The 22621-nt window shown below is 41.7% G+C and overlaps 1 protein-coding gene across 1 annotated transcript in view; it reads right to left on the bottom strand.

The window, feature by feature from the left end:
* Positions 1–928: 928 nt before the first annotated feature.
* PTPRG (protein tyrosine phosphatase receptor type G) overlaps positions 929–22621 on the bottom strand; it is a gene marked incomplete at both ends in the record, with an annotated part of 373823 nt that continues 352130 nt past the window's right edge. The window contains 14 exons of the mRNA XM_079540404.1: positions 929–1075; positions 1704–1839; positions 4885–5027; positions 5781–5927; positions 7547–7675; positions 8098–8174; positions 9471–9564; positions 11398–11544; positions 11886–12021; positions 12726–12898; positions 13324–13458; positions 13690–13824; positions 14046–14128; positions 15514–15610. Coding sequence (XP_079396530.1) covers positions 929–1075; positions 1704–1839; positions 4885–5027; positions 5781–5927; positions 7547–7675; positions 8098–8174; positions 9471–9564; positions 11398–11544; positions 11886–12021; positions 12726–12898; positions 13324–13458; positions 13690–13824; positions 14046–14128; positions 15514–15610 — 1779 coding nt within the window. The remainder of the gene's footprint in view (positions 1076–1703; positions 1840–4884; positions 5028–5780; positions 5928–7546; positions 7676–8097; positions 8175–9470; positions 9565–11397; positions 11545–11885; positions 12022–12725; positions 12899–13323; positions 13459–13689; positions 13825–14045; positions 14129–15513; positions 15611–22621) is intronic.

The raw sequence follows: 22621 nt of genomic DNA, 5'->3' as shown, positions 1-22621 counted from the left end.
ATTAATGTGTTTAAAATATTGAATAGCTTAGTAATGTAAAATATTGCTACCTTCAATATATCTGAAAACAGGTCTGACCTGGGGCTGTAGGAGATTTCTTACTGCATCGGCTTTGATGAAAATCAAACCAAAATATTTTCCCATCGCAGGGCTGGCTAAAAGCAAAAACTGACATTTTTCTGCATAAATGGAGAAACTTTGAGATTGTAAAATCAAAACCTGTCACTGCGTCCCACACATGAATTGCATCTAATTCATAATTATATTGTAGGTGATTTTCTATTCCATGTGAAGCAAGTCTTAGGTCTGTAAGCGTACAAAACGGTAACGTGAAACAATACAGAAATAATTGTTTCTGCTCCACAAGGCCATTACACCTTCACTGTAGCTAATAATCACCTGCCACATTTTGTCAAGAAGGATGAACGCTGCTCATCCACTCCACTGGAATGCAGAATACCGTTAGCAAAGTTGTGACATGATAATTAAAATAATAAATATGGAATGAAGGGGTACAGTATCTGTTGTAGAAAGAATCCATCTGGCCTAGCATTCAAGATTGAAAATTCAAGGGTCACTGTAGTTTAGCAAAACTTCACTGCATTTAAACAAAACAGAAAAAGCATGTTTGTTGTCATGGAATGTCACATCAGGGCTTGTTTTGTATTAGAAGATTATAGGCAGTAACACTGATCATATAGTGCAAACTAGATAAAATTGCGTTTCACTGTGTGAAATAAACAGAGGTGCAAATGCTCAGTAGGATACCATTAAGACATAAAATGGCAAAAAATAAATATCAAAACTTTTATCAGTGTAAAAAAGTAATTGGGTTATTGTATAACCTAGAGTCTGGCAAAAAAGGCCTCAAAAAAGTTCGCTCAGTCTTCAGAAGTTCTACAAATTAAGTGCCTTTTCAGGTTTCCAATTAGACAAGAGACTCCATGCTTTCTGCGGGATCCGATTCATCACTGGCCATCACAGCACCGTTTTTGTCCAGTGTCATGGGACCATTTCCATTCTCCTTAGTGCTGACCAAGCTCAGCATTGCCTTGTAAAGAAACTGGTACTGCTCCTGGAAAAGAAAGACAAGTTACCTCAATGCTTTCATTGCATGCAGGTGAGCGGCACTGACGTGTGGCATTTTAAGGAAGGTGATGGATATTTGTTACTAGAAGCATACATACATCACAGAAGAATACTTTGAGAGTGAGTGCGTGTGTTAATCCAGCTTAACATTATCAGCCCAACATCCTAATTGTGAGCATTTTATATTATTGCTGATCTGCTGCCCACTGAAGAGAAGTCTTTCTGTTGACATTATAAGGAAACCGCAGGAGAAACAGAATAATGCAAAAACACCACTGTGTCATTACTAATTTCCCAGCAAGAAGGACATTTGTCCAGTTGCCCTGTTTTCCTCTTTATTCCATCAGCATGTTGATTTTAAACAGTGATGTACAATTGATGCCCATTATATGATTTCATATGATGAATTCAATGCATCGTTTCATTGATAATTGTTCCACATTCAGCTATTTCAAATACATAACCGTGTTAAATCAGTGGTGGGCTTCAATTCAAGAGAAGGCAGCAGAAGCTGTGGGGTTTGGTAATGCACACAACGTGCGTTTCAGTTCATGCTTGTGGTCTCAGATCAAAGTCTCATAAACTCTCCATTTATATTCTATTTAGGGACTTACGATGTCTGTAAATACTCCGGGCCGCATAAGATTTATCATCTTTGCCACCTGGAAAACATCAACAGCATTTTCGTTCTCCAGCTGCTGGGACAGAGTGGTAAGGGCACATAGCGTTCCCGCTGACACAGCTCCATACCTGAAAAACCACAGCAACGGGATAAGATACTCAGAAACACACCTGGGCACCCCGACACGGAGCCACGAACATGTTGACATGGACTTCATTTGATTACTGTAGTTCAACTTCATGTCTAGCAGATGATTGCTTTATACTGGGTTATTTTTGGTCATTTCAACAACAACAACAACAACAAAAAAGAAAAGTAATGGCACCCCATTCATCTCAGGATATCTGCACTACTCAGTATGAAGAACTGTATCAGCAGAAGGATGTGAGCCTTTTAAACATACCCAGCTTGCAGGGTGTAACAGTGAAATCAGTTCTCACCTGCCACATGTACTGAAAGCATCCGCATTACAGCTGAGCGTATTTTAAGTACCTCAGTGGGAGCTCAAGCAAAACATAAATAATTAAAAGAAATGAGACCTGTCTGTTCCTCTGCATCTGATAATGAAATACAACTAACACGGACACGAGGTGCTCACAAGTAAGTGGGGCAGCACCTCGCAGTCTTCCTAAGGTCTGATTCCTAAGCGAAACGCAACACTCCTGAGTTGGGCACCCAAGAGACATTGCAGATCCTGGTAAGTTGAGCTGGGCTGTCACTTAGGAAGAACCTGAGCGATGCCTGTTTGTCAGGGGAAGGACTGTGTGTCCTCGACATAACTGGCCACACAGAAATCTTACTGCTGCTAAATCTGCGGTATGCTGGAGTCACACGTGCCTTTGTGGGGCAGGGGACAAAGGATCCTAAGCAGCAGGAGCCCATAATTGCTTCTGAGGAGCTGCAGCTGAACTCTGCTCTCTCATTACTCAGGAGATTGAAACTCTGTCCCAGTTTTGTGACTTTGAGGAAGTCGGTATCTAAACACCCTGACCTGCAAAGGGGGACGTTGGTGCTGACTTACTCCATAAGCTGTTTGGAGAACTGTACATAAAAACTTAAATAATCAGCGAGAGCTGCAATGCCATCTGGTACAATAAGATTACCACTAGGATTTTTTTACAGCACTCCTGTGGAAATCGAGACATATGCTGACTTAATTTCATATGATTTTTGGAAACTCAATTTGCCTGGGAATTGGAAACGGAAATCAGATCACAATAGACCTGCTATATTTGATGAAAAATCTATGGAAGAAGCAGGGCACCTGCAGGAACACTGGGCACAGGGGCCTTTGTGCGTGCCATGGGTGGAACACAACAAAATGCCTCTTGGGCCTAACGGCCTCATTTCCACTGGGGTTCATTGCCACCACCTCCCAGCAAGCCGAATGCTCGACACTCTGAAAGTTATGCAACTTTCAGACTTCATGTAGTTGCTTGCACATGGGCAGTTATATTTAATGTTCTTGGCAGCAGTCTCCAGTTGGAATTTTAGAACTACTTTGAAATGTTGTTATCAAGTTCATCCCACCGTGTACTTCCTAAATACCACGTGCATTTAGCATCTGAAAATTCATATATTTGGAATTAATCTGCAGTTGTAATTATTAGTGGATTATGTGATATAGTAGCTGCATGTAGTAAAGGGAAATTTTCATTTTCAGCTACATTTGCTTTGGCTCCAGTGAAAAGCAGGATCCAAATTATGTATTAAGCATAAAAATAAAATCATTGAATATGACAAATAAACCAAAAAAGCAATTTACAGAAAGAATGACTCAGCACTGCTAGAAATGAGATTCTGATTTTTTTCTTTAGGTCTAATATGAATACCCAAATCAATAATGGTTCTAATTTTGTAAAACATAATCTTAAGTACTGCAAGAGCAGCAAAACCTCACTTCAGACTACCCAAAGCATGAATATTAAAACTAGCCTGGAATTAATAAGTGCCAGCAAAAGCCAGCAGAGCTCACACCATGCGGCAGCAAGGCAGGAAACGGCGGGAGGAAAAATACTTCCTTCAGCCCAAGGCACCATTTGCAGGAACCTTTTGGGAAGAACTCTGATATGAAGGGAGAGCTCTTGCAGCAGCAGCAGGTCGGAGCACGCAACCACACAAAGCTGATCCCAACACTGGAATGGCAGAGTGCACCAGTAACACTGTTACACAAAAGGCAAAGATTTCTAAGACTTCCACTAACTCCGTCTTGTAGCAATGGCAAAAGGGCTGACAGACCCCAGGGCAGGGGCTTGAGGGCTAGCAGTCATTTACACTGCCTTGGTGTCCGCTCAATGGAGAACCCAAGCGGTGTCAGAAATTGGGCTGCCTTGGGATTTTAATGGCAAAGTGACTCCTGAAAGCACTCTGCCCACCATGAAACAGCTTCTTCCAAAGACAGTCCTGTTAGACTCCGGCTCTGGCTTCACAGCAACAGTATTTTGCAGCTCCATAATGAATGCAAATCAATAATATGCAACGCAGTATTTAGCATCTTTTATAACTGGGCATTCAAGCATAGCTGGCAAGACAATGCCTACCATTACACTACAAAAGAGACAAGTGTTGGGACATGCTGGCCCTGTGTTAACGGGCTCCCTCCCACTTGGCACCATATGGCCCCTCGGGATGTTTTGGGAAAGAAGAAAGAAGGGAAAGAAAATTGCTCTCAGAAAACTTTAAAATCCCTGTGGCAAGATACTGCTGCTCATCCTGAGACACAGCCAAGCTGAGCCTGTTCTGTGTCTTACCTGCATGTTAAACCCGAGTTGTCAGACGTGAGCTCAGACCTGCTTTGAAATTGGTTTCCATAAGCCTCTACTGGGCACACAGAACCTTATCTGAACCTGGGCTCCGCTGGGTTCTGAAACCTGCTGTAGAATTTGTCTGGGACACTTCTATGTACAGAAGTATGCAAACTGCATACAAAGCAAACACAGCCTCGCTTTCTAAGTCCACCCAAAACAACAGCCAACACAAAAATTACAACAAACAAAATGTATTTGGCCTCAGTGCCAACTGAAACCTCATTCCTGGAAATGTAAATACCCTGATCCTGCTCCTTAGACACAAAACCTCATCCATTCCATGCAAGAATAGACATCAATCCTAATGAGTACTCTTCAGTAACTCTGCATATCGTTCACATAAATGAGAGAAAAGAGATGACATACTCATCATGAACTATGGTGGGGCCATCCCTCGTTAAGGCCTCTTCCTTAATTACATTGATAAGTTCAAAGGTACTGCTTATGGGAGCATCTGGGTTTGGCCATTTAGGACACTGAAAGTGGCGGACTTCCAGAACGTAGTCATCCTGAAATGAAAAGATCAGCCCCAGCATTAGCTACCTCAGTTTCACATTTATCCGCTCCACGATGAAAGAAGAAAGAGCCTCTCTACATACTGAGAAGGAATCTTCTTCCAAACTGTGTATATAAGAAAAGATACGTAACTGTTGAACTACTAACTGCTGAACATCCTAAAATAATGCAATTTTAATTGATAAAGATTTTGTTCTTTATTTCATGGCTTCCCTCTGAGTTCACAGGTCAAAATTCAAACAAGAGGAAACCAACCAAGGAATTTGAATTTAAAAGGGTTTGCCAAACCAATGTTATGCAGCAAAATCTAGCTGCAATTCTGAAACCAAACTAGAGGCAGACTTTTAACTCAAAATAAATGTACTTGATAAATAATCCCCAGTAATTAACGCCCCACACAATTACACTGTGAATTTTATAAACGGAAACAGGACCTTGGTGTACTTTACAAAGAATAATTCAATCTACTTTTGTAATTACTGAATGACAAATGATGTTTTCACTTTTGAATGTGTCAAACACTAAATACTACAGCCTCGCTAGCTAAAGGGATCCACCTGGGAGTAGAAGATGTGGGAGGGAGGAGTCAATGAGAACAACTTTCCCCTGTGAGCAACAGGCATGCACGTGCATTTACAAGTACGCAGCTTTCAATACTGCTAGTGAACTTTTCTTCTGCCCTATTTAAATGACATGACTAGCATTTTGGAGAAAAGCCAAGACCCAAAATTGGAGGTTTATTTTACCTGGGTAGCTTCAAGGATAAAGTCATGGATGATAATTTGCTCTTCGTTAGAGAGGCACAGTCTGTCTTTGCTGATAAGGGTCACAGTAAAGGCCTCACAGTTCATAGATTCCTCACGACTTGGCCAGTACACAAACTCATCTTCTGCCTGGAAGAAAGGAAAAACACTACTGCAGACTTTCAGATACCTTGTGTGCAACTGAAAAATCCAGCAGATCAAAAAACTGGTTTGATACATAGAGATGATAAAGAGCTGACATTTAAAAGATGTTTTTGTCTAAAACCAACTCACTATTAGTCTACTAGAAGTCATTAAGCTTGCCAGGCCCCTCTTTTGTGAGTCCGAACAGGTAACACTTGCTTTTTAATTGGTTTCATGGGGAAATGGTTCTCTTACCTCGCTTCCACTTAACCTTTGTGTTATATTACCTCCTGCCTACACAGTTTTTCATAAAAGTTAGACACTTGTTTAGAAAATACTCATTGACCTTTACAATTAATTGCTTACTATTTTGAATTTGTATCTATTGTGGTCTAAGCCAAAACTCAAGGATGTCAGTGGAAGGTCTTTGGATCAGATCTAGGTGGAAGACAGACAAGATCCTTCACGTAGGGGTAGAATTTTTAAGGGTAGGGGAAAATACTGCCTTGGTCCCATCCCACCCCTTCCTGGCAGCCAATGTCACAAGCCAAACAATGAACCAAAGCACAGACACTACTGCCCTGTAGACAGCCTCTGTTCTGGGCTCACCAAAGATGAAAGCTGGCACCAGGCATCCTTGTAAGCAATACAGCTGAGTCCAGTGCTCTGCAGAGCCAGTCTACAGACTTTTAAAGACAAGATCAACCTCTTCATTTCTACCTGACACTCTCTGTTTCATTAGTACTTTCTGATTCAATCACATTTCACTGAATGCTCTTTGCCCCGCAGTTGCACTGCACATGGGAAGCATACAGAACGCTGCCTCTTCAGTTTAATGATATCACATTTAGTATTGAGTATAATATTTATACTGCTGCCTCTCATGACTGCTATTTTTCAGCTGTAACAGAGGTGGTTTCTCTACCATTCTCAGCTACAACTGTCTGCTCACCTCAGTGACGCATGTATGAAAAAAACCAAACCTTTTAATTCTTAATTATTTGCAGTGTCCTCTTGAGACATGTTAGTAAACGTGGAAGTACTGATTAGCCCTTCACTTGTGTCACCTGTTTCTCTCTCTTTGTCTCACAAATTAACATACACGTTCACTTTTGCTGACATTAAAATAACTTCTATAACCTTTCATAGCCTTAAGTCCTCATGGCCTTAGACTCCTGGAAACAAGCAACTTTTCTCATGTCTTTGCTTTGTATTTTTGCTCCTCTCAAAGTCCTTGCCCTGGTTTTTTGTAACAAGCTTAGGACAAAGTTTGAGGAGGTGACTTGCAAACTGGCTTTGCTTTCAACGGAAAGTAGCTACAGCATGCAATGAAGTGACCCAGGGGAGGCTCAAGTTGGATATGAAGAAAAATGTCTTCTTATAAGGAGTATTGAACAGGCTGCCCAGGGAGCTGGGAAGTCACCATCCCTGGAGGTGCTCAAGACGGTGGTAGATGCTGCACTTAGTGACGTGGTTTAGTGGGCACAGTGGTGATGGGTTGATGGTTGGACTTGATGATCTTAGTGGTCTTTTCAAACCTTAATGATTCTGTGATTCTACAACCCTGGTGGCCAGCTGAGCTAAGTCACTGCTCTATGACACAGGGAAGGAGGTGCTTCACTCACCAGGCTCTGGTTGTCTGGCAGCATGACGATGATCTGTGCATTGTGATCCCAGATCATTCTCCAGAAATCTTTAGTTGTATGTGGCAGCGGATGTTGGGTTATGATGAACTCGTTACTCCTGTAGTAGCCCTTTTCCAGCAAAACAAACCACAATTACTTATTGCCTTCAATACTTCTGAAGCATTAATTTTATCTGTGGGGACACATGATGACCCTATTTCATTTTATTCCACAACATTTTTGCACAAACTGTAATTCTGTAGCGCCATTTCCAGCAAAGTCCCTGTTGTTTTCACTTATTCTAAATCCCAGTATTTATTTGACTGTATCTCAGGAAAATACACATTCCATCTAAATGCATCTAGTATTTAATTTTCTTAAGCAACAGTCTTTAATAAAACACAGTTAATAGCTTTACATTATGGGGAAGGTGTTAAAATCTCATTCGTTAATACACAGCCATTACATACAGAATTAAGACAATTACAGGCATCTGGTATTTAGCACCTCAGAATTGATTTTACTTAGTAATTAGGTGTTGGCTTCCTCACCATGATATAAGAGGCATTAATGTAATCAGTTCCCTTCATTCCAGGCAGTGGTGCCAAGCCCACTCTAGCACGCTCAGCTATAAGACAAAGATAAAAGAATATCAGAGTCTGGTCATGGCCCATTGCAGAAAGCAGGAATTTCTCAGATGTTAACAAACCAAACACTGCAGCTCCCATCCCCTGCAGGAGCAGGCCTGCACTTAACCGTGTTAAAGCACTGCCTGCTAACACAAAATATAAAAGAGAACGTTGCACAATATTCCCACAAGGACAAAGTAATTTTAGGAATCAAATTTTACTATAGCAAAGATTTTCACAGCAGGCTGAATTACCGACTAACAGTATATGCAGTGATAACAGAGGATTTCAGGTAATTTTTGACTGTAGCATTCTATTTGTTTCTAGCAGCACAAAAACCCAGGTGACTGATTTTGCTTTCCCTACCTCTCCATAGCACAGCCACCACTCATTCCTCCCATCCGGAAGGTGAGATAACCTTCTCAGATAAAACCCTTCCATTAAGGGCAAAAACCCAGAAGCAAGCAAATGTTCTCCAGCAGGTCTGCACTGCTCTGTGTTTGAGGGTTAGGTTCAACAACATCCTGAACCCAACTGACAGGCTCCTACTGCCAAACTGAAATCACTGCAGCGACATGACACAATCTGCGAGGTCATACAGTCTATTTCAGTCCATTCACCTTTGTTTATAATGTATATCCTGGCGATTTCTCTTTTTGTTACCAAACTTCATAACAAAACCTGTGCCCATATAGCAATGCACTACTTTGAGTACTGCTTACCCTGTATGCCCTGTGCTCTGGGCAATGTGATGGGAATGACATCAAGTTCATGCTGCCAGGCAGCTGTGCACAGATTCCATATTAACGACTGTGAAACTGTGGCCCTCAAATCTGAGGAAGGCTTGCACACAGAAAACAAATGTACTACAAAGTACATCATAAAAACAATAAATAAATAAATAAATAAATAAAAAATAAATAAAATAAAAATAATAAAATAAAAAAAAAATAAATAAAAAAACAAAATAAAAGCCAATCACTCTGGGAGATCTCACCTGAGCTGAGAGCTGCATCAAAGTAATTATCACAGTATTCCATAGGTTTATCCTCCACCTAATTATTCAAATTCTTAAGCACTTCACATTAACATTTCACTTGGGCAGTATATCTAACTGACACCATAACTATTTTCTTTCATTCCATTTCAGAGTAATTTTGCAAAGACAAGACAGCTTGGTCTATACAGATCGCACTTGTTCTTCCTTGTGGCTATGCCTTTTCATGCATAACACAGGAAGTGTTCACTGCAAGAACTTATGCTAGGCAGTGATCAAACCGAAGGTGCAATCTTACATGGCACGACTGATGAGTTCCTGTTCTTCTCTTTGTTGCAGTCTTTCTGAGCACTGAAGCATTCCACATATTTTGCATTACACTGTGTAACCAGCTGAAAGAGAATAAAGTAGTAAGTCAGTCCTCACAGCACTCTAACTGAAGAGAGGTGGTTTCTTTGCCAACTCCCGGGAAGAAGCATCAGTACAAGAATACATCGTGTTGTTAAACTTGTTCAAAGTACTCAAGATGCCAATGGAAATCATCTTTTCATACAATTTGTTTAATGGCTAAAAAGATCTCTACAGCTCTTAGCTTTGAAGCATCCTGAAAATGAAGTTCCATCAAAATGCATTTTCACAGAACAGTACGTTTAGTTATCTTTGAGAATATATTTCAAAGACTTGCAGATACGTTCAGTTGGAAGCAAGTCTTGAGGAACAAAAGCTAGCAAAATAAAACTATGAAAAAAAAAAAACCAACCACACAAACTTTCATGTTTTCTTTCAAAATGAAAGCAAGATAATTCCTCCAGAATACCCTTTTTTTCTGCCAGGCCTTTTGGGAACTCAGCACACCAGCAGCAGAGATTTGAGGCTAAGAGTTGTATTATCTGCTCTGCTAAATTCATTCCAGGCACAATGAAAAGTCAGAGAGGCAGATTTGTCTTTGAATATTCCCCCAGCGTATGGGGAACTCTCCCAGAGCAAGAAGGGTGAAGGTGGCTTTTCCATCTCTTGCACCAGCAACTCATTACTCAGGGTAATTTTACTCTCAGTCGGTTGTGAGTGAACTTCTGCACCAAGGCATGAGCACAAGTTATTTTCTGCCAGCTCTAAGGCAGCAGCAGAAACCAGGGAAAAATGTAATAATCACTGCTTTCTTAGTCCCAGTTTCAAACCCATTCTAATCATGACAGCACTTCACTCATCTACGTACTGGCATTGTCACACTGGAAGTTCCAGAGTTTCTAAACACTTGTGCAGCAGTAAGTAAGCCATTTTAGAAAATGGCACCTCCAATTTGCAAATTTTGCCATAAGTCGTAAGAAAACATCTTCATCCTTATAACTTGATATTTTTTATAGCAGTGGAATAATTCTTTTCTAATAAAGTGTCTTTCTCTCCTGTGTGTGTGTGCACACTTCTGTGCTTGTTTCTTTGATGTAGTAATTATGCACCTGGAATGTCTTTCTTGATTGAGAGTACTGACATTTCTACAAGTGCATTCTGAGACCACCTTGTTCATTTTTTGAATAGCTTTTCACCTGTTAAAATTTAACAGCTTCAGTTCCTTATGTGGTTATTAAACTGAGTTTAGGTGTGAAAACTGACATCACGTATGATCATATGAAATGCAGTCCCACAAAAAAAATTATAAATGCATTCAAAAAACGCAATCAGAAAATTGTAGGTTTCATATAGATCCAAGCAAATAATTTTACTTTGGCCATGACGAATGCAGCTATAATACAGTAGGGAAAAGCAGCAGGCACAGCTATTAGCAATGGAAAGGCATGTTGTGTTTCTTGATGTTAAAACATTTTAAATTATTTATCTACATCACGGAAAAAGTGAGTTGCACTAAGAACCTCATCTCATTTCTTTCTCCATATATATATGCACAAGAATCACTGTTTTGAGTAAGACCTCCAGCCAAATTACCCACAGGCCCGGGAACACTCAGCTCCTTCAAAATGAGGAGACTATCAGCAGCACGCTTCAAAGCAATGCTCGTGTTCCTCTTTGCACCTTTGACTTCAAGAGCATTAGTGCTGATTCCCAGAAGCATGGCTGACTTGTTGCACCCTGAACTTCCCAAGATGCTCTGCTGTGCTAATCAAGTGTTCTGGTTAGGTTCATTATCTATGACAACAAACAGGGAAGGCATGCCAAGCAACACAAAGTGGAGAAATTAGGTCCCTCTGGATGGGAGTGATAAGCCTTACCTTGAATTGTTTTTCTAATCGTGTCTTCCCTCCTATGCCAGGTATGAGGATGCTGTTAACATAACTATGCAGCTGGTTTGCAGATACTTCAGTCTCCTTCCCAAGGATGGCTTCCAACAAGGCATCATGAATAAAAATGTACTGCTCCTAGATAAACAAAGCATGTCAGGTAAGCACTTGGAATAAACTAAATGGCTGGCTTTAACTGAGGGGTAGAGCACCGAAGGAGGGTATGCAAAATAACCCACACATGCAAATACGGCCAAATGAAAAAAACAACCATTCACAAGTGTTAACACACACAGCTCTGAAAAAGTCATAAGCAAAATCTGAAGTTTCTGGTCTAGAAAAAGAGAGGCATTTCAGTGCAACAAATATCTGGTGATATATTCAATACTTACAGGGATGTAACTGAAAAATCTATTTGCTCTTTGACTGCAACATAAAAATGAATATGGCCATACACTGAGCCCCACTGCAGTCTTTACCTCTGTCTGGACGAGGTAGTTGCGCTGTGTCCTGATATGTTTCAGGAAACCCAGGACATTAACTGTGCTTTTGTCTTTTATCTGTTGCAGCATACTGTCAATCACAATGTAGGTTCCAGTTCTGCCAACACCAGCACTATGAAAAACGTAAGAGAAACCCATGTAATACAGCCAAGCCACACTAAACACAACAGCAGAACAGAACTAAACAAATGCACCTATTCCTAGACTTTCAGTTCACTGCTAGCCTCAATCATGAAAATTCCTGAACAAAATACTTTAGTTTTCTAGGAATTTTCTGGTTGCCAGTGGAGGTGATCCTGCCCTCCCCGTGTGCTGAATGGGCAGGAAATCAGGCTTCAGAACCAGGAATTGCACAGCCTCATCAGTGCAATGCTCAGCAGCTCAGCATCATGCTGCTAATGCAACTAGGATTTTTTGATTAGAGCACGCTTCAAATGTAGGCTAAGCCAACTCACGTCTCCCTGCATCCATAGGGCAGGCACACTGCTGTCTTAATAATGTACAGTGCTTGCCTTCACAGGCATTTAAAAGAGCACACACTGCAAAATAGGTATATTGACCATCAAGCATTTGATCACATCTATTTAGATCAGATATCACGGGGCAATTTTTCACTGAGAGGTTGATGAGGTGCTTGAACAGGCTGCCCAGAGAGCCATGCGTGCCCCATCCCTGGAAGTGGAGTCCAGGCTGGAAGGGGCCCTGTACAGCCTGAGCTGGTGGCTGGCGACCAGCCCATGGCATCAGGCTGGAATTCAATGATCTCTGAGGGCCCTTCCAACCCAAGCCATTCTATGATTCTGTGATCCTTCATACCTGCAGTGCACAACCACTGGTCCCATGTCCGGGGTTCTGGCTGCAGATGATCTCCTAACGAAGGTCAGCACAGGAAGGGCATACTCTGGCACACCCATGTCAGGCCACTGAGTGTAGTGATACTGAATAACCGTTCTCTCGTTCTGGCGCCCTTTTGGGTTTCCTTTCTGACCCTGCATGCAAATTGTAAGCAGAAAGAAGAGAAAGATCAGGAAAGAGAAGCAAAGAATCCTTCAGTTTTACTTCAATTCCTCCATTCGGTCCTATTAGCTTGCCCAGATGAAAATGTGTCGGACTATGACAAAAAGAATCTCCTGCAGCTCTGCTTTTGTTTGGTGGAGACATAGTGCAAGGAAAAGACGTCCAGGAATAGGTAATGACAGCAGCAGCTCTGATACCAAGGTGGTAACAAACTCGAGAGAAAGAAATACAGGTTAAACCTATCACCAGGTTCCTTGTAATCCTGTTTTTGCTTACTCATTTCCCATCCACTGCTGCTTCAAGTTGCCTACGCAACAGCTGAATTTTGCTCCCGTGCGGCCTGCATCCCGCACAAGCTAGAAGGCATCTGGATGAGAACAGTGAAGGCTTCACCCACCTTTTTCATCTTTGTGTTCCTGACCGTGAAGCGGCGCACAGTGTAGCAGGCATGAATGTTTGTGCTCTTCAGCGTGACTATTATGTTGCCATACTCCTCGCTATTCTCTGACGGCCAGTACTGATCGCATTTTCTCTGAACAAAGACACAGTTGGATGGGTTGGCTGAAGGTTTGAGCTGTTTCTTTGTATTTGTGGTTAGAGCTTTTTTAAAAAGTAAAATCACGGCTAGCTATGTAACCCTCAGTTATTTAGGTACATTTTAGACATCAGCATGTATCATCCCACACCATTTAAAACAAATTCTGCCCACGTGATTTGGAGAGATGGTAAGGAGTATTTGCTAACAAACTAGAAAATCTCTTACTCTTCCTTTTTCAACAAGGTTTGTGATCATGACAATGATTCCAGTATTTTGTTCCCAAATCATCCTCCAGAAATCTTCAAAGGTAGACTTTAAAGGTCCCTGGGTAGCAATGTAGGCTTTTGCTTTGTTGTAACCCTTCAAAGAAAACCATAATGCCAAGTGAGATGAAAGCAGTATCATGGCAGAGAAATTAATAATTTAAAGGTAACAAAGAAAGGTGCCTTTCTCATTCAGAATAGCGAGGAATGTGTAGCAAAACTCTTACGTGAAGCTGGAAAACATGAACATTTCACGAGTAGCAATGCTTCCTCATTGGGGAAGAATTTAGAGAAGAAAAAATAATTCAAATAACTTACATCAACATAATTAGCATTAATGTAGTCACTGTGCTTAGAATCTTTTCCTGGTAAAGGCCTCAGCTTCACCCTACTGTGATCATCTGCAGGACAAAGAACAGAACAAGAAGCATTAAGGAAATATGATGCAGAATTGAAAGTAAACATCCTAATTCCCATGTATTGGAGTAGCCCTTATTAATTCCTTGAAGCAACTGGCTTTGGATTGAAGTGGAATGTGACTGTTCTCGGCCTGATCATGGCAGCAGTCACTCAGCTCTGCTGGCTCAAGGAGCAGAGCAAATATCCCCACTCCTTCACCACCCTCAACACACTGAGAAGACAGACTTTGGATCACGCTGTTGCACTCTTTAGCTCTTGTTCTTCTTGCACTCCAATACCTGGCTTCTTGCTTAAATCAGAAAAAAAATGGCAGCCCTTCTGCTTTTGAGCAGCTGTGTGGGGCTGGGAGGTGCTTCCAACACATGCAGAAATGAGACATAGGCTAACTTCAAGAAGGAAACACCTGGCTTTATTTGCCTTCCAACATATGAATGGAGAAAGAGGTTTCTCCTGGTGCCATCTGTAGTACTGAAGTTCCTGCTTCAGTTCTCTAAGGGTGCTTCTCTCAGTGCTTAGAGGGACCAGACACCTCTGTCTAAAATCACAGCTGGGACAATTGCAAAGGATCTCCTTACTCAAGGACACGCAGAGAGAGTGCTACTGGTGCTCAGCCTGTACCTCGACTGATTCTAAGCATGGGATAAAGCCATTTAATCCCTATGCCATGAAAAACATTCAAGATTTACTGCCACATTTATAAACACAGGAACTTAATGTCGTTGCTCTCCATTTTCATTCCTAAACCACAGTAACTGCTGCATCTGCCATTTGTTCCACATCAGAGAAAAGTTACTGCATTTACACTCCAGCCCCGTAGAAATCTGCACTCTAGAGCTGTGTCCAGATTTGCAGTTCTCAGAGGAATACAGGCAAAGCCAGCACTCTGCTACAAAGATCACCGCTTGTCCAAGTCATACACACAGTTGAAGCAGGTTGAAATACAGCAGATGTACTCTGTAAGATTTAGCATCTTTGGGAATACAAAGGAATCCCAGGGATGATCAGTAAAACTCGCTGCTCCACCATGCACTTCCCTTAGGCCAGTTTTCAGATGTTTGCAAGCAGAAGAGTTCTGATCATCAATTTATCCCAGTTATTCCTCCACAAAGTTTCATAGTAAACTGATAACTTCTAAATCTACACTTGGACCATCAAACTGCAAAATACTTTAAAACAAAAGCTGGAGTGAAATCGTAGCCTCAGAGAAGCAAGAATGTCCACTGCCTTTAGAAGGAAAATGCCCTCCCAGCTGCAATTCCACCTATTTATTAGTTGTTGTGGAACAATGTAACTTCAGACCACATAGACACATTGTGAGAGTGCCTTTCCTGGCTGATTAAACATGCTTGCAGTTGTGCTTACTTACACGCTAGGATGTTGATGTATCTGTTCTTGTGCTTGTTGTCAGGGTGGTTGGAGTGCTCTGCAGTGATGTTCATGTCGGCCGTACAGCGCTGCACTTCCTAGGCATAAAATTATTCAAACAGAAAATGTGTCAGCAGGAAGAATGAAGTTTTATCTCCTTCTGCAACAGCTCACAGAAACCATGTTTAAAGTACCAATATCTTACTCGCTGAATTAAACACAGTCATTCAGTATTGTGCTGTAGGACATGGTCTGCTTAAACTAAGAAGGCATTCGCTGCTCCCTGATGCCCTTCTCTCCACAGACCTGTGACAGATGCAGTCTGGGCACTGCAGTAGTCTACTGTGCCTCTCTGACCAGCAGTCCATCCATCTTCTGGACTGCATCTCCTGATGCCCCACTCTCTCCCCTCTTCAGCAGACAGAGTGCTTTCAAAGGCAGGAACGGCCCCAGTGTAGGCTACGAAATTAAACATCAAAACCATTTCAACAGAAGACTTTTGACTGCAGGACAACTTATTTGCTTATAACCTCTCCAAACAGGGTTTCTGACATTTCAGTTTGGCATTGACCTTTTGCTAGTTCTCTGAAGAGATGCCTTTTATAAAGTATAAATAAAATAGATTGCTGAAGGTAGCAGCTAGTGCTTTAAATACCACTGCTTGGACAGTGATTAACAGCCAACAATACAGTGAAAAAGATAAAAGGTTGTATCCACGTATATATTCTGGAGCTATGTCTATTCAGTCATTTACAAAGCATTTACAAAGCGTTTGGGCTTGCAAAGTGCTCATGAAGCTAGAAATGCAGACACCAGCCTAGTTAGGTCAGATACCTAATTCCAATCGACTTTTCAGCTCTTCACCTGATCCTTCCTCACCTCACTGAAGAGCAGAACGCAGAGCTACTGAAGTGGGGCAGTGCACCATCGGTTCTTTGCCCTTTCAGAAGAGCAGCTATTTCCCTTGGCCAGGCTGCCCTACAGTTACACCCATGAGGGCTGCCCTGCAAACCAAATCACTGCAATCCTCCAACTCACATATTATACCACTCCTGAGTCCGATTTTCTTCTTTTACAACCTTCTTGACAAAGCAACCCCCCTTTTCATCATTAACTTAAATATTTGCAGTTCTAAAACACATTTTTGAAAAACATATCAATGTTTGGAATTAACAAAATGGTGGAAGAAGCTAGTTATTCAAATCACTGCCAAGTTCCAGAAATCTCGCCAAATAGAATCCATTTCCCCAAGGATGGATGGGGAAGCACCGAATTACTTTGTACTACGGGCTTTAAAAACAACAGCATAGAACCTGCCTAAGAGAGAAAGTCATTAGGAGCTCACAGCTGCTACAAAGATCACAAGCTAAGTGACAGAGAAAAATTATCAAGAGAAATGCTATACAAACAGCAGATGTATCAGAGTTCAGCATTATGCAGACGTTTCACAAAGGAGATGCACTGCAGTTTTCATATCTTCCTCAACATTTACATTTTGGAAGTGCCAACTATACTAAAACCTTGAGCATTTTACAGCTTTTATGGCCACACGATACTCCCAAATAACAATCGCTTTTTTCTCCACAGGGAGAAATACACTACATTCACATTCAAGGAGATGAGCTGAGCAAAGACAAAGAAGAATCAGGCAAAACTCTCAGCTGGTCCTAATAGAATTTTCATAGTTCCATTTCTAGCACAGAAGAAAACCCACACTACAGTGTGTGCTTCCCCTGATGCTGTTTGCCAGCTCCAGTAAACAGATGACTTGTGCTTATACACCAGGCAGGATCAGTGCAGCCTCACTCACAAATGGCAAAGCAGCATCACTTACCTCTTGCTTTCATTTAATGCCACTTTCTTTTACCTTCTATTTATTTATTTTTCTACATCTTGAAATCATGTAACATCCTTGCTGTGCTGCTCGAGGTCACCCCTAAAAAATGCTCCTCCATTTCTGAAAAGCCTGACTTCAAACACATATTGCTACAAAACTCTCTTCAGACGTTATTAGCGTTGAAATATTTATGCCACATGCAGTGCAGATGAATCCAGTAAGGTTCTGTGGAGAATACTCTCAAAAGTTAGAGAATTTAATAGGGAATTACATCCCTGCTAAGGAATTTTCTCTGACAGTTTAAATACTACATAGTAAATGCATCCCTTTCTATTAAATTCTATAGGATTCTTCCATAAGGGAATTGTTGGTAAGGTTAATCACTTTAATTAACCTTTTTATGTTGATGCCGACTGTTTTCTCAGCTGTACGTGTTCCCAGCTGGCCAATACAAAGTTAATAGAAGAGGAAGATTAAGGGAAGATGGTGAAAAACACAGCAGTGGAAAAGAAGGTCTTATGCTGTGAGAGCTGATCCTCTGAAAATGCCTTTTCTTAACACTGAACGTTTTAAATGAATTTTAATACTCTGGCAAACTGCTACAATGGTGGATTCCTACCCTGCACCCTGCAGAAGAACAGCAAAAGGAGGCCGTTCAAGAAAAGCCTCCCCTTGCCAATGCGCCTCCTTTTTCCTTTTCCCTTGTCTTTTGTAACATCAATGTAGAACAATAGAAGGCCATTTCAAGTTCAGCCTGCCTGCTCCAGTCCACAACGCAAAGAAGGCATTGGGGCACTGCAGCTGGCCGACAAGGGGCCAGAGGACAGACGACATCCTCCAGCTTCCTGCTGGCTGGCAAGTCATTCATCTGCAGGTGAGGCATCCCCATGTTGGATCACTGGTACAGCCTAAGTTTGCAGGCAAACGGCCAGGTCAGGTCTGATCCCAAGCTGCTCACTGCAGCCTTAACAAACTCTGCAATTAGCACTTAACTGCTTTTAGCACCTCAGAGCAGAACACTGTCCCTATCACTTCGTGCATTATTCACCATCTCATATCAAAGGAACTTTTCAGCTCTGGGCTCTTTTCTTCAGTTTCCTCAATCCTGGTTGGTCTCTTCTAGTGATTGTAAAGGTGTGCTGCTGCTCCTTGTGTTTAACTCTGCAGAACACATTACTGTCCAAAGATAAATGGATAAAGGATCTCATTCTGTCCTTTCAACTTATCATTGACAACCCAAGAAACCAAGTGCATCGTTTCAGTTGACTGTTAGTTACTGTAAAAAGTGTTCTAGTCTACGCTATTATGGCTAATTTAGCTTTTAATTATATTGTCCATGCTAATGCTAATTGGAATTTGATACACCCAGGTTTAACAACCCATTTTCATTGCCTCTCTGAAACAAGTTAAAGATTAGTTTCTCCTAAACTTCAAAGAATTTCCATTTAAGTGTAAAATCAAACAGCTCCAGCATCTTGCTGGCAATACAAGGCTCTGAGCAGGAATTTTTGCTACAGTGACTGAGCAGGAACTCGGTCTCTTGATTTGGCCTTATGCAGTGCTGCTGTTGTTTCCCATTAGTTCATTAAGGAGATGTCCTAGGAGGAGCTGAACTGTAAAAGCCTATGAATAGCAATGAGCAGGAGTCATGAACAAAGGAAGGATCCTAATCTGAAGGGCTAAATTAGAGAAGATCCATCGCTTCGTTTTGATATAATTGTGGTATTTTTCAGTACCAAAGCAGTTCGTTCATCCGCCTTTAAGATCATTTTTGATCTATTATTTTAATCCCAAATTAGAGAGTTCTGTAGTAGTGCTCTTGCTGTTTCTTTTATCACAGCAAACATGAGCATGGCACACCAATAGAGACAGCAAATAGCATCTGAAGATCTCCCACAGGAACAGTGTAGATTTTTGCAATAATTTAGCACTAGTAGAAACTCTCTGATGGCACTTAAGAGAGAGGTGAGCTGGGGACAGCCTAGACAGAAGGGGAAAACAAATAAACCAAAAGGACTGAACACAGGAATAACAGCGGAGGAATCATGAATAAAGAGTTAAAAATTGATGCAAGTGTGAGCAAGTTGGGACCACTGATGAGGCGTGCATGCTGCTGGGCTGTATACCCAGTGCTGCCTGCAGATGTGAGAGCAGCGGATGGTGGAGCATCTGCTCACTGCATCCTGCCCTTCGTTATGTATGGAGGTGGGAATATGACCAAAACCTCGCACTCCTCATGTGCAGCTATGGTTCCTCTGAGTGGGGCTTCTAGGCACAGACTTTTGAGAATATCATTAGTGACAGCCAGCCAGGAGGTATTTAAGAAGTGTGTGGATGTGGCACTAAGGGACTTGGTTTGGTGATGTGAATGGTAGGTCAGGTTGATGGTTGGACTTGATGATCTTAAAGGTCTTTTTCAACCTAAATGATTGTGTGGTATCCGAATTTCTTTTGCTGTTTCTCTTCAACTTTATCTCTTAATTCATGCCAGCTTGTTGGTCTGGATCTGACAGTAAGCTAGACTCCAGGAAGGCCCTCCTCTGTAGGGATCCTTCATCCTCCAGCTGCACAGTGCTGCTTCCCTTTGCTTTCACTGCAGCAATGCACAGCCTGAGAATACTCTTAATTATGGCAGTTTTAGGTCAGGTTTCTAAAACATTTCCCAATGCAGCAATGTTTGCTAGCAGCACGCTTTTGAAATGGCATCTTTCTACTGCCAAATTCCTTGGTGTAGATACTGTAATAAGTATGGGTCTGGTGTACGCTGTGTCTAATCTGTAAAGGACGCCAGTATAACTACACAGTATTTTTAGTGTCTCAAGAAATGTGCAAAGCACAGCATTATCTCCGTCTTCAATGCAGCCCTTCACAAGAGAATAACATTCCGAGGTCGCTGGTTAAAGAGAGCTTGTGACCCCTGCCCCGAGTCGCAACAACCATGAGAATAACGCCAGCAAATCCCTGCCCCATCACTGAAGATATGGATTCGTTATTTTCTTACTCTTTAAGACGTTTAGAAGAAGGTGCCGCTGGAGAATAAAGATGTTTTCAATTTATGTGATGAGGGAGCTAGACAGCCTGCCTCCGAGTTCAGCGAGCCTGTTCAGACTCCAAATTGGCAATGATTCACTGCACTCGGACAGCCACAGGCAGGAGAGAGGTCTGCAGAGACGGCACTCACCCGCTCTAATCGCTCCTGCAGCAGTGCTGACCGACCCACTCAGAATTTGGGGGGAGGTAAATAAAATCATCAGATCTCAGAAATCCAAATAGGACATTATAACACAAATTAACAAATTCACAGTTAGCTTTGGGGATGGAGGGTGATTTCTTGGCTTAATGCTCCATCCTGAGAGCGAAAGGACATGACTATGAGAAGAAATTACTGTGCTCTTCCAGAAACAGGCCAGGAGGAGGGAGTGAAAAGCTTTACTGTGGGAGGTGGCACTTCACACTCTTTCTGATACAAGAATTTGGAGGGCACACGCCCTACGTAATCAGACTGAGTATCAGGGGGACAGAAGATGGCGAATGTGACACCAGTTTTGCAAAAGAGAATCAGAAGGGATTTCAGGCACTACAGCCCACTAAGTCTGACTGGTCTATGGGGAAAACTGCTAGACACTATAATAAATAGCAGAGTTAGTGAGTGCCTCTAACACACTGTGGAGAGGTCCCTGAGGAAGCCCATAGGCAAGGACAGTCTAGAAGAGAGTCACATATATGGATTTCTGAAATGTTTTTGAAAAGGCCTCTCAGAAAACATTACTCAAAAAACTGATCTGTTGAGGAGCAAAAGGAAAATTCCTTTTGTATATGAACAGGTATTTACCACATGGGAATTGTCAGTGTTCACATTTCTCCAGTGGGACATCGTGGGGACCTAATCTATTCATAAATGGACTGCAAAGGAGACAAAGTGTGTTTATAATACAAAATTATTCAGGATAATTAAAAAAAAAAAAAAAAAAAAAAAAAAAAAGCTGTTTGCCAAGGGAAGCAGAATGATCTCCCAGTACGAAGTGGCTGAATGATAAAATGGCAAATGAAATTCAATGTTGATAAATGCAAAGTGATGTACTTGAGAAAAACAACCCTAACTATATATACACACTGTCAGCTTCTCAATTTGCTATTGCCATTCAGTGACGAGACCTTGGGGTCACAGCTGATAGTTTTCTAGAGGTGTCAGCTGAGTGCTCAATAGTTGTTAAAAAACAAATAGTATGTTAGGAAGGATGAAAGTAATAGAAAACCAAAGAGAAAACATCACTGTGCTCCTGCAGAACTCTGCAGTAAATCCACTCATTACACGCTGTGCACAGTTTCGGTCTCCCCACCTCAGAAAGGATAAGGCAAAGGAAGAAAAAAGGTGTCACCCTAAGTGTACAATGGCTTCCTCAAACAACAGATCAAATACTTCAGATTTCAAAAATGTTGATGAAGGAAGGGATAATATCATACACAGAAGCACAGAGAATCATATGAAGCGTTTAAATGAAAAAGGATGTACTTTGTAATGCAAAAACCAGGAGACACAGAGGTGTTATCAGGCATGAGTTAAAACAAAAGGAAATCCTTTCTAGAGAAACAAATTGTAGAATTCGCTGCTGTGGGAAGCTGGGCATCAGTGCTTTTAGGTACTAAGAGTCTACCAGGGTTTGAGAAGCAGCCAGAAATTTATGGAAGAAAAGTCTGTAAACGTCTATTAAACATAGCAATGCCAAGAAAATTCCTGGCTACACCTCTCAGTCTCTCCTCAGTCTTGTTCCAGTGCACACAGGGAAAGAGGCACCAAACCCTGCCCCAGTGCTGCCCAGTGAAAACATGGCATCTCACCCCATATGCCACGGCAAAAAGGGCTGGTGCTGCCTGGGAACAAGCCAAAAAAATTCCTTGAGCTTTTCTCAGCTTTAAGTCAAACAAATCCCAAGCTGAAATACAAAGAGTTAGATCAGAAACCAGCACTGATAATGCAGGAGTGTGGACTTGAGTTCAAAAAGTTAACCTTGCTCAATATCAAATTGGGTGATGTCTAGCTTATATCAAAAACTGAAAATTCATGGGACTCACAGGAAATCTCAGCAGTTCTGTACATAGAGGAAAGCCCAGCTATCACCAGACAAGAAGGCTGGGTACCTGCACTGCAGTTACCCACAGGGAATAAGGAATCAGTTTGGATGTACTTTCCATCACAGGATTTGTGAGTTCCCAGTCCTTTTTTCCTCTGCACATCTAAGCACGTTCAGGAAAGATCTTGCTGTAATTACAC

Source organism: Tetrao urogallus, assembly GCF_951394365.1.
Source record: "Tetrao urogallus genome assembly, chromosome: 10".
Classification (NCBI taxonomy): Eukaryota; Metazoa; Chordata; class Aves; order Galliformes; family Phasianidae; genus Tetrao; species Tetrao urogallus.
This window is presented reverse-complemented; position numbering and strand designations above follow the sequence as displayed.